Source organism: Somniosus microcephalus, chromosome 7 (genome assembly GCF_052327205.1).
Source record: "Somniosus microcephalus isolate GS21.2 chromosome 7, FLI_Smic_1.0, whole genome shotgun sequence".
Classification (NCBI taxonomy): domain Eukaryota; kingdom Metazoa; phylum Chordata; class Chondrichthyes; order Squaliformes; family Somniosidae; genus Somniosus; species Somniosus microcephalus.
Genome location: NC_140993.1, coordinates 262,774,173 through 262,787,279, shown reverse-complemented (window position 1 = coordinate 262,787,279; position 13,107 = coordinate 262,774,173). Strand labels below are relative to the sequence as shown.

The 13,107-nt window shown below is 47.7% G+C and overlaps 1 protein-coding gene across 1 annotated transcript in view; it reads right to left on the bottom strand.

The window, feature by feature from the left end:
- Nucleotides 1-13,107, bottom strand: part of sntb1 (syntrophin, basic 1) — a 152,647-nt gene that overhangs the window by 134,106 nt on the left and 5,434 nt on the right. Inside the window, exon 2 of the mRNA XM_085993688.1 lies at nt 12,499-12,718. Coding sequence (XP_085849814.1) covers nt 12,499-12,718 — 220 coding nt within the window. The remainder of the gene's footprint in view (nt 1-12,498; nt 12,719-13,107) is intronic.

Sequence of the window (13,107 nt, the reverse complement as noted above, 5' to 3'; positions counted from 1 at the left end):
CCCACCCCACCCTGGCACTCTCCCCCCCCCCAACCCCCACCCTGGCACTCTGCTCCCCCGACCCCCACCCTGACACACTGCTCCCCCCCCAACCCCCACCCTGGCACTCTGCTCCCCCCCCCCCCACCCTGGCACTCTGCTCCCTCCCCCACCCCACCCTGGCACTCTCCCCCCCCGACCCCCACCCTGGCACTCTGCTCCCTCCCCCACCCTGGCACTCTGCTCCCCCCCCGACCCCCACCCTGACACTCTGCTCCCCCGACCCCCACCCTGACACACTGCTCCCCCCCAACCCCCACCCTGGCACTCTGCTCCCCCCCCCCCCACCCTGGCACTCTGCTCCCTCCCCCACCCCACCCTGGCACTCTCCCCCCCCCGACCCCCACCCTGGCACTCTCCCCCCCCGACCCCCACCCTGGCACTCTGCTCCCTCCCCCACCCTGACACTCTGCTCCCCTCCCGACCCCCACCCTGGCACTCTGCTCTCCCCTCCCAACTCCCACCCCGGCACTCTCCCCTCCCGACCCCCACCCCGGCACTCTCCCCTCCCGACCCCCACCCCGGCACTCTCCCCTCCCGACCCCCACCCCGGCACTCTCCCCTCCCTACCCCCACCCCGGCACTCTCCCCTCCCCTCCCCCCACCCCGGCACTCTCCCCTCCCTCCCCCCACCCCGGCACTCTCCCCTCCCTCCCCCCACCCCGGCACTCTCCCCTCCCTCCCCCCACCCCGGCACTCTCCCCTCCCTCCCCCCACCCCGGCACACTCCCCCTCCCCCCACCCCGCACACTCCCCTCCCTTCCCCCACCCCGGCACACTCCCCTCCCTCCCCCCACCCCGGCACTCTCCCCCCTCCCCCCACCCCGGCACACTCCCCCTCCCCCCCACCCCGGCACACTCCCCCCTCCCCCCACCCTGGCACTTTCCCCCTCCCTGGCAGTTTCCCCCTCCCCCACCCTGAATGCCTGTTTTACACCCCGCCCAATACAAGAAACTCTTTTTTATCCGGCACCGACATGCTGCCGGTTGATCAATAAGTCCGGATTACAGAGAGGTATATTTACCAAGGTACGGGAGCCCCGTACACGGCCACAGATCCAGGCGTCCCTGTTGCACGGCCACAGGTGCAGGAACCCCGGTTACACGGCCACTAATATATCGTAAAACTTACCTGAACCTACTCCTGAATTTTGCCGGTTAAGAGAGATTTCCGGATATTTAGGTGCCGGTAAGAAGAGAGCTTCCTGTATTTGCTTCAACCAGCGTCACTCCCGATTCCGACAGTTTCCCAACGGGCGGGTTAGGATTAAAATTTCCCCCAAATATACTCCATGACTTTCCAGAAAGGTTTACCCCTTTAACCCTTTATTTCACCACTTTGACTTGGGTTATAAAAGTTTTGATTACAATCGTTAAGTTTGTCATGAAGAGGCACGGGAGTTTTTTCTGGCTGATTTCCCCCCCCTCCCGCCTCACCTCACTCCCCACCGCCCCCCCCCCCCTCAACATACATTTGTGGAATTCTGGACTCTTTATTAATGAGATGTTTCAGAGCGAACAGGAATGGTCCCTGGAAAAAACGTGTGCTCTCCATAATTAGGAGTATGTGCAGAGAGATGGTTTCAGAAGCCTCAAGTCTTTCCCTTCTCTCTCATCCTCACATCAGGCATTCGGACGTTGACAGGTTTCCATGTGTGTATATCTCTCCCCGCTCACCCCCAGCCATGCCAGTCTAAGCCTTGGCATCTTATTGTGGTCTTTCCAACAGAAGTACATTTATAAGCTGCTGTTCAACATTCCAATGTTTCTACATCCTTATATGGTGCTTGTCTCTTTAACTGAAGCTGCTGGGATTTTTGCTCGCATGGTTTGAATTTGTATCCCAAGGTTTTTATGTTTTTCCTGTAGAATCATACAGCACAGGAGGTTATTTGGCCTGTACTAGCTCTCTGAAAGAGCTAGCCGATTAGACCCATTCTCCCGGCTCTTTCCCAAAAATCCTGCAAATTTTTCCTTTTCAAGTGTTTATCCAATTCCCTTTTGAAAGTTATTACTGAATCTGCTTCCACTAGCCTTTCAGGCAGCGCATTCCAGATCACAACAACTCGCTGCATAAAAGAAATTCTCCTCATCTCCCCTCTGGTTCTTTTGCTGATTATCTTCAATCTGTGTCCTCTGGCTACCGACCCTCCTGCCACTGGAAACAGTTTCTCCATGTTTACTCCATTAAAACCCCTCATGATTTTGAGCACCTCTATTAAATCTCCCCGTAACCTTCTCTGCTCTAAGGAGAACAATCCCAGCTTCGCCAGTCTCTCCACATAACTGAAGTCCCTCATCCCTGGTACCATTCTAGCAAATCGCCTCTGCACCCTCTCCAAGGCCTTGACGTATTTTCCAAAGTCTGGCGCCAATCATATGGCCAATCAAATAAAATAACAGAGCTGTACACTGATCCTCAGTTTCTGCGACAGTGTTAGGTTGCACCGGGAAGCTAAATTGAGCAACGAAATCATTTAGTTTCAGGATCTCTTTCTCTAACTTAAAAATTTGCGGGTGCACAAATAAAAGAACGACTTGCATTTCTATAGCGCCTTTCATGACTTCAGGACGTCCTGAAGCACTTTACAAACAACGAAGTACTATTGAAGTGGAGTCACCTGAAGTGCAGGAAATGTGGCAGCCAATTTGCGCACAGCAAGCTCCCACAAACAGCATTGTGATAATAATCAGTTTCAGTGAGGCTGGTTGAGGGATAAATATTGGCCAGGACACCGGGGAGAACTCCCCTGCTCTTATAGAAACATAGAAGATAGGAGCAGGAGTAGGCCATTCGGCCCCTCGAGCCTGCTCCGCCATTTAATGAGATCATGGCTGATCATCCAAATTCAGTACCCTGTCCCTGCTTTCTCCCCATATCCCTTGATCCCTTTAGCCTTAAGAAATATATCTAACTCCTTCTTGAATATATTTAATGAATTGGCCTCAACTGCCTTCTGTGGTAGAGAATTCCACAGGTTCACCACTCTCTGGGTGAAGAAATTCCTCCTCATTTCTGTCCTAAATGGCCTACCCCTTATCCTTAGACTGTGACCCCTGGTTCTGGACTCCCCGACCATCGGGAACAGCCTTCCTGCATCTAGTCTGTCCAGTCCTGTCAGAATTTTATAAGTTTCAATGAGATCCCCTCTCATTCTTCTAAACTCCAGCGAGTACAAGCCCAATCGACCCAATCTCTCCTCATACGTCATTCCTGCCATCCCAGGTATCAGACTGGTGAATCTTCGCTGAACTCCTTCCATGGCAAGAACGTCCTTCCTCAGATAAGGCGACCAAAACTGCACACACTACTCAAGGTGTGGTCTCACCAAGGCCCTGTACAACTGCAGCAAGACATCCTTGCTCCTGTACTCGAATCCTCTCACTATGAAGGCCAACATACCATTTGCCTTCTTAACCGCCTGCTGCACCTATCTTCTTTGAAATAGTGCCCTGGGATCTTTTATGTCCACCTGAGGGAGCAGACGGGGCCTCGATTTAACATTTCATCTGAAAGACTGGCACCTCCGACAGATGCAGCGCCCCCTCTGTACTGCAGTGGAGTGTTAGCCTGGATTTTGGGCTCAAGTCTCAAGTGGGACTATGAACCCATAACCTTTGTGAATCAGAGGTGAGAGGGCTGCCCACTGTGTCACGGCTGACACGATGCAGCCTAGCTGTGACAATTAAGGCTGTTCCACACATCCTTAAAGTGTCAATGATAGCCCGGTGGAATCACTCACATCTCATCTCACAATGTTTGTAAATAGAAATGCATAACGGATGTGCCGTCACCAATTGTTCTGCTTTATATTGTTGTTTTATCAAAAAAAGTTACTTATTTTAACATTAAAGGAATACGCCAGGATTACAGCTGGTGCTGGTGCAGCGCAACCGGGGCAGTTTCCATGACAACAGGCACCCCAGCAGAGTACAGAATCGCTTCAGCTGAAAGTATTCCGATAACGCCTCTAACGAAGAGGTTATACGGTCCATTCCATGATCTGGTGCTCCCAACGGGAAGCTTTGGAAGGAACGCCGACTGTGATTTTTTCCAATCCATAGTGGAATCCCTTTTTCCAGGATTTTGTCTTTCCTCGAAGGATTTTGGTGGAGTAAGTAAACAGAAACTGTTTCCAGTGACAGGAGGGTCGGTAACCAGAGGACACAGACTACAAATATTTGGCAAAAGAACCAGGAGGGGAGAAGAAGAGGAGAATTTTTTTTATGCAGCGAGTTGTTGTGATCTGGAACGCGCTGCCTGAAAGGGCGGTGGAAGCAGATTCAATAGTAACTTTCAAAAGGGAATTGGATACAGTACTGTACTTGAAAAGGAGAAAGTTGCAGGTCTATGGGGAAAGAACAGGGGGGAGTGGGACTAATTGGACAACTCCTTCAGAGAGCCGGCACAGGCACGATGGGCCGAATGGCCTCCTTCTGTGCTGTATTATTCTATGACTGTACTGGAGATGTGGCTCCTTCAGTTTATACACAGTGCTCCACTCCTACTTTCATTGCCACTTCTTAGAATCTTGGAAATGGGTGACATTTAAAACATTGCTTTCAGCGAGTGGAATTCATTAGTAACAACCGTAAACCTCAGGCGACTTGATGCTGCTGTAACTTTGGCTGTAATGATCCTTCGTTGGAGAGAGGTGCAGGACTCACTGAACAGGATGGTTTCATTCGATTAGCAGCAATAATAGAAGGTTGACTGGTAACCAACGTTCCCGCTAGGCTGTGCGGCAGCGCAGCGGTCTGGAGGTCCCGCGCGGGCCACTCACTGGCTTTTAAAGGGGAGAAACTGCGCGTGCACGAAAATTTGAATGGGCCGTGCAGCCACTTAAAGGGACCGCGCGCGTGCAAAAAAAAGAGAGGGAACATTGCTGGTAATCTTCCCTTTGAACCCTGCCTATACAACATTTTACTATAACAAGAAAACCTCACTTTGGATTGGGGTTTAAAGAGACACAGTCATCAAGCAAAAATACTTTAGTGTGCCTTTTTCATAGTTAAGCAATCGTAGAATCATAGAATTATAGAATCACAGCACAGAAGGAGGCCATTCAGCCCATCGTGCCTGTGCTGGCTCTTTGGAAGAGCGATCCAATTATTCCCACTCCCCCCTGCTCTTTCCCCATAGCCCGCAAATGTTTTCCTTTTCAAGTATTTATCCAATTCCCTTTTGAATGTTACTATTGAATCTGCTTCCACCGCCCTTTTAGGCAGCGCGTTCCAGATCACAACAACTCGCTGCGTAAAGAAATGTTTCCTCGTGTCGCCTCTGGTACTTTTGCCAATCACCTGAAATCTGTGCCCTCTGGTTACCGACCCTTCTGCCACTGGCACTAGCTTCTCCTCATTTACAGGGTTCAAAGGGAAGGTCATCAGTCAACCTTCCATTAGTGCTGCTAATCAAATCCAACAATAATGCTCAATTAAGTCCTGCACCTCTCTCCAATGAATGATGCAAGATCGATCAAAATATACCATTGCTTGTGGCATCATTATGAATATGATGCGTAGTGCTTCTCCTCAAGTCAGTCTGAAAATAGGCCAGTTAAATGGACATCATTGGTGTATGGCAGACTAATGTATTCGAGGAGGGGGAGGACAATCCACTTGACTAATGTCATGGGAAGATATCCCCTTGTATCCATCCTTTATAAAATGAACTGAGGGCAACTATTCAAATACAGGAAACTCTTGATTTACCGGCACCTAAATAACCGGAAATCTCTGTTAACCGACAAAATTCAGGAGTAGGTTCAGGTAAGTTTTACTTCATATTAGTGGCTGTTCCTGGATCTGTGGCTGCGTAATCGGGGTTCCTGCACTTGTTGCTAAGCAACAGGGACGCTTGGTCTGTGGCCGGAGTTCCTGCACCTGTTGCTAAGCAACAGGGAAGCCTGGATTTGTTGCTGTGTACGGAGCTCTCGTACCTTTTAACTATACCTCTCTGTAATCCGGACTTTTTGATAAATCGGCACCACGCCGGTCCCGTCGGTGCCGGATAAAAAAAAGTTTCCTGTATATATGTATATAGCTAGTGACAATGCATCATTTTTTTTTTTTAAAAAGCACCACTTGAAACTTCAGAGTGAAAGAACTTAGAATCATACAGCACAGAAGGAGGCCATTCGGCCCGTCCTGCCTTTGCCGGCTCTTTCAAAGAGCGATCCAATTATTCCCACTCCCCCCTGCTCTTTCCCCATAGCCCTGCAAATTAGTCCTCTTCAAGTGCATGTCTAATTGCCTTTTGAAAGTTGCTATGGAATCTGATTCCACCAGCCTTTCAGGTAGTGCGTTCCAGATCTTAGCAACCCTCTGTGTGAAAACATTTCACCTCATTTCCTCTCTAGATCTTTTGCCAATTATTTAAATCTAAGGAACCTCTGGTTACCGACCCACTTGCCAGAGGAATTGGTTTCTCTCTACTTGCTCGCTATTTAACCTGAGAGTTTCCTTTCCCCAATTCTAACAACCAAACATTGAGACCACATGGAAAGTAGGAAAAGAAATAGCAGTCCTGGTCTTGGGCCAAACTTTGAAGTGGACGAGCCCAGCAAGCGATGCGAAGCAACCTTGCCGATAGCTACTGAATGCATGAGTCCCTGGAAACTAGACAAAAAAGCTCCCAATCTCTATTGCTGACATGTTCTGTGTGTGTGAAAGGAATGGCACTGTATGAACATGGGCAGCAAGTAAACGAGCAACAAAAGCTGCTTCTTCGATGGTTTTCATTGAGCTTCTTCAATAGAAATAGCACTTCTGTTTTTAAATAATGTAACGGACAGGGGCATTTAACATGGCACAACTCCAATTCATTATTTAACTGTCTGCTACCCGTGGCTCAGTGGGTAGGCCTCAGAGTTCAAAGGTCATGGGTTCAAGTCCCACTCCGGAGATTTGAGCACGTAATCTAGGCTGACACTCCCAGTGCAGTACTGAGGGAGTGCCGCACTGTCGGAGGTGCCGTCTTTCGGATGAGACGTTAAACTGAGGCCCCGTCTGCCCTCTCAGGTGCATGTAAAAGATCCCATGGCACTAGTTTGAAGAAGGGTAGAAAGTTCAAATGAAAAAAAGCAGTACCAGTGCCTTTTGAGTCTACACTGAATTAATTAAGAATAATGTAGAACTCAGGGGGCATAGTTTCAGAATAAGGGGTCGCCCTTTTAGAACGAAGATGAGGAGGAATTTCTTCTCTCAGAGGGTCGTAAATCTGTGGAATTCTCTGCCCCAGAGAACTGTGGAGGCTGGGTCATTAAATACATTTAAGGTGGAGATAGACAGATTTTTGTAAGATAAGGGAGTGAAGGGTTATGGGGAGTGGGCGGGGAAGTGGCTTTGAGCCCAAGGTCAGCCATGATCTTACTGAATGGCGGAGCAGGCTCGAGGGGCCGAGTGGCTTACTCCTGCTCCTATTTCTTATGTTCTTAATTATCGCAATACAGGACTGATTTTTCTTTGTGAAGAACCTTTTCACTACTCGATATAATATTCCTTGCACTGTTGGATGTGTGCTGAGTTACATAGACCAGGAAGATCTCAAGGCTTAATCCCCACTCTAATCGCAGCCATGGCACAAGTTGGAGCACTACAATTAGATTTAGAACTCTTGGGCTATGAGGGGGAAGCAAAATCAGGTTTCCAGTACTTCGTTGCTAGCCACTGCTGGAAAGTCTGTGTGTGTTGTGTGGGGTGGTGGTGGGTGGGGGTGGGCACGGGGGGTCATTGTTAGACATGAACTGAACCAGGCTCAGTTATCGCCCCCTCCCATGATCCAGGAGACTACAAACCATCGCTGTCAACACTCAGACATGAATGAATGACTGACGTAATAAAACTCACTACGCACTTGGTTTGAGTAGAAAGCAAGGCTTTAATCAACTTGTTTCAGAACATGGAGGTCTAGTTGTACTTCACTAGTTCCTGTCTTACAAAATGTCCCTGGGCAAGCTGGGCCCATGCCCGAGTATTTATACTCCTTGGACGGCGCCACCAGCTGGTCATCCAGCATTATTTCATGAGTAGTTTCTTTATAATGATGAGATTTATAACATTGACCATTTGGGTGAAGTACTGGAGAGTGCCCACCAATGAGAATTTAAATCAGATCAGCACAGTGCCTTAAAGACTTTGGGTAGATGTAGAGAAGATGTTTCCACTTGTGGAGGAGACCAAAACTAGGTGCCATAAATATAAGATAATCACTAATAAATCCAATAGGGAATCCAGGAGAAACGTCTTTACCCAGAGAGTGGTGAGAATGTGGAACTCGCTACCACAGGGAGTGGTTGAGGTGAATAGTATAGATGCATTTAAGGGGAAGCCAGATAAACACAAGAGAAAAGAATAGAAGGATATGTTGCTAGGGTGAGATGGAAGTAGAGCGGGAGGTGGCTCGAGTGGAGCATAAACACCGGCATGGACCAGTTGGGTCGAATGGCCTGTTTCCGTGCTGTAAATTCTATGCAATTCTGTTATTTCTTACTGTGGTAAACCACTGTTTGTATTCCTGTTTGTCCTGTTTGTATTCCACTGTGTACATGCCTGGACATGCCTCGGCTGACTCCTCCCACAGGTCCTAGTATAAAGGTGACTGCTCCCCAGCCCTTTGTATTTCTGGACCGGTCGACCACGCGAGGCAGACCTCCATTCTGTTGTTAATAAAAGCCTTTAGTTACTCTTCTAACTCTCAGTCTTTTATGAGTAATTGATAGCGCATCACTTACGAGGACTGCCATTTGTTAATCTACAATGGTTAGTACCAACAAGCTGTCTTGCTGAAGTGATTATGTTCAGTGATTATGGTCTCGAACGAGGGGTCAGAGTCTCAGGATACGGGGTAGGACATTTAGGACTGAGATGAGGAGAAATTTCTTCACTCAGAGGGTGGTGAACCTGTGGAATCCTCTACCACAGAAGGCTATGGGGGTCAAGTCACTGAATATATTTAAGAAGGCGATAGATAGATTTCTAGACACAAAAGGCACCAAGGGGTATGGGGAGAGAGCGGGAATATGGTATTGAGATAGAGGATCAGCCATGATCATATTGAATGGCGGAGCAGGCTCGACGGGCCGAATGACCTACTCCTGCTCCTATTTTTCTATGTCTATGTTTCTATATATCCGCCACAAGATGTGACAGAGTTTGCTAATAACTGCTTTGAGTGCTGGCAATATCAGTTTATCACAGCAGCATGCAGCATTAAGAGCCTGAGTGTTATTAGAATGGATGGACTCCCAATGTAAAATGTTTCTCCCTGGCCACAACCCTCGACAAAGTACGGTGTACTGCAGCCGGAAGTACAGAACTCTTTAATATACTTGTTTCATCACACTAGAAACAATTAAAATTTCATATGTATATAAAGAAGGACTTGCATTTATATAGCTCCTTTCACCACCTCGAATGCCCCAAAGAGCTTTACCGCCAATGAAGTACGTTTTGAAGCATAGTTACTGTTTCAATGTAGGAAACACAGCAGCCAATTTGCGCACAGCAACTAGATGACCTTTTTTTTTAGTGATGTTGGTTGAGGGATAAATATTGGCCCCCAGGACACGGGGAGAACTCCCCTGCTCTTCTGCAAATAGTGCCATGGCATTTTTCACATGGCACCTGAGAGAGCAGATGTGGCCTTGGTTTAACATCTCATCCGAAAGACAGTGCCTCCGACAGTGCAGTGCTCAGTACTGCACTGGAGTGTCAGCCTAGAATCATAGAACAGTACAGCACAGAAGGAGGCCATTCGTCCCATCGAATCTACGCTGGCTCGTTTGAAGAGCAACCCAGTGATTCCCACTCCCCCGCTCTTTCCCCATATCCCTGCAATTATTTTCTCCTTCAAGGATTTATCCAATTCCTTTTTGAAGGCTACTATTGAGTCTGTATCCACCACCCTATCAAACAGCGCATTCCAAATCCTAACCATGCGTTGCCTAAAAAAGCTTTTCCTCCTGTCGCCTTGGATTCTTCTGATAATTTTGCGGTCAAATCTCTGCTGTGGGACTTAAACCCTCAACATTTGGACTCAGAGGTGAGAGTGCTACTTACTGAGACACAGCTAATACTAGCAACACTTGGCAGTGCTTTATAAATAGCTGGATATCACTCTAGCTGTGCCATCATTGAAAGTGACTTTCAAATCTTTTCAAAACTGGCACTGGTTCAATCTTTCACCAGCTATTCTACGAGTGTCAACTGCTCGGGGATGTTTGTCCCAGAATTTAAAGAAAAAATCAAAAATGAATGAATTGATTTTAATTTCACAAAGTAAGCCTCTACAATCAACTGTGCGTTCTTTGCTCTTCCTTTCTCTGTTCAAATGCCGGGAATCTAATGCAGCGCTGATAATGCTAGCCACTCTTCTTTGTCATTTAAACTACAATAATCAGCCTAATTGTGCGGTAGACATCTTAAGCGTCATCCTGAGATAGCACGGCTTCATTCGCTGCTCCATTGAGTGTTGTATAACGCAGCTTACAACCCGGAAGATCTGAACCTATCTATCATGGATCACCTAGCCAGTCCATCCATCACCTGGTACCCTTCAAGTGCCTGCAGCGCCAATGATTTTCTGTTCATTTTAATAAAAAGGTTTAACGTCTGAAACAGGTCTCTAGCTTATCACTTCGCAGCGTCCTCACGCAACCCGGGATCTCACTTTCCGCAAAAAAAAAAACATTCCTAGGAGATGTTTAGCTCAACAAAACACTGGATTTGGTGTCTGCATTTATTCAGCTGTAACTTATTTCACCGAGTTTCACTATAACACGTACAAAATGACAGAACAGTCCGAGTTTCACTGAAAACATTAATTTGGTTCAGGAGTGGCTTCACAAAAGGAGTAGAACACCCTTTCTTATGAACCATCGTTATGGTCTATCTCCAAATAGCATGACACAGGAAAAAGAAAGACTTGCATTTCTATAGCACCTTTCACGACCTCAGGACGACCCAAAGCGCTTTACAGCCAATGAAGTACTTTTGAAGTGTAGTCACTGTTGTAATGTAGGAAACGCGGCAGCCAATTTGCACACAGCAAGCTCCCACAAACAGCAATGTGATAATGACCAGATAATCTGTTTTAGTGATGTTGATTGAGGGATAAATATTGACCAGGACACCGGGGAGAACTCCCCTGCTCTTCTCTGCACTCTCGCCCGAGTCAGAAGGTTGTGGGTTCAAATCCCACTCCAGAGGCTTGAGCATAAAATCTAGGACTGACACTCCAGTGCAGTGCTGAGGGAGTGCTGCACTGTCAGAGGTGCTGCCTGTTGAATGAGACATTAAACCGAGTCTGCTCTCAGGTGGACGTAAAAATTCCCACTATTTCGAAGAAGTTCTCCCTGGTGTACTAGCCAATATTTATCCCTCAACTAACGTCACTGAAAAAAAACAGATTATCTGGTCATTATCACATTGCTGTTTGTGGGAGCTTGCTGTGCGCAAATTGGCTGCCGCGTTTCCTATATTACAACAGTGACGACACTCCAAAGTACTTCACTGGCTGTAAAGTGCTTTGGGACGTCCCGAGGTCGTGAAAGGAGGTATATAAATGCAAGTCTTTCTTTCTCAGATGTTTTACAAGGTGTGGTGATACAGGGCTAGATTTTTACGACCCTCATTGTAAATAATGGACCCCAACTAAGGGGAAAAAATAGCATTGAAATCTTTCAATTTACTCAACCAGTCCTACAAACTTTCCAATGATACCTTCTGCATGCTCGGACTCAATAAACAAGAAACCTCAAACCTTGCACTAATGATATTTCATTATTCGGGAACTACAACCCCACAATTCACTTCACAAAGGGTTAATAAAAACACTTGCATTTCTATAGCGCCTTTCATGACCACTGGACATACCAAAGCGCTTTACAGCCAATGAAGTACCTTTTGAAGTGCTGTTGTAATGTAGGAAACACGGCAGCTGATGCGCGCACAGCAAACTCCCACAATCAGCAATGTGATAATGACCAGATAATCTGGGTTTTTTTTAGGTGTTGACTGAGGGACAAATATTGGCCAGGACACCGGGGAGAACTCCCCCTGCTCTTCTTCAAAATAGTGCCATGGGATCTTTTACATCCACCTGAGAGAGCAGACGAGGCCTCGGTTTAACGTCTCATCCGAAAGACGGCACCTCCGACAGTGCAGCGCTCCCTCAGCACTGCACTGGGAGTGTCAGCCTAGATTAATGTGCTCAAGTCCCCTGGAGTGGGACTCGAACCCACAACCTTCTGACCCAGAGGCACAGCTGCCACAATTAATATTCATTCAATATCTTTGACAAACCAAGGAGGTAAGATTTAGACTGGATTAAAAAAAAAACTTGGGTTAATAAAAACTTCCCTCAAATGCAGTCTCGTTGCAAATCACGAAGAATTAAAGAAACATTGACCCTGATTTGGGTTTGGTATTGACCGGAATGAGGAAGTGCCAGCTTACCCTCCAGGAGGACCTCTTTGCCAGCTCTTTTCAACACCTGCACCGCCTCATCATGCGTGGCATCCCTCAGGTCCATTGCATTCACAGACAAGATAGCGTCCCCCACATAGAGAGACTCGGTCTGGTCGGCCGCCAGGCCTTTGAAGATCTTCGAGATCAGGATTGGCATCTTATTTTCTTTGCCTCCCTTGATGCTGATCCCCAGACCCCCGACCTCTTGCTTGAAGGAGAAAAGAAAACGCCATTACCTTGAGGATCAGTAAAAGGTCACATAGAAACATAGAAGATAGGAGCAGGAGTAGGCCATTCGGCCCCTCGAGCCTGCTCCACCATTCAATGCGATCATGGCTGATCATCCAAACTCAGTACCCTGTCCCTGCTTTCTCCCCATAACCCTTGATCCCCTTAGCCTTAAGTCACGCACTCCTTAAACCGCGCAGCCCTCAGAATACTGGAATCCCGCAGCATGCCAACCAGTTCTTGTTCACTGTGAAGGTGTCAGCCATGGCTCAGTGGGTAGCACTCTTACCTTGGAGCAAGAACATTGTGGCTTCACAGTCCCACCCCAGAGACTTGAGCACAAAATACATGCCTCCACTCCAGTGCAGT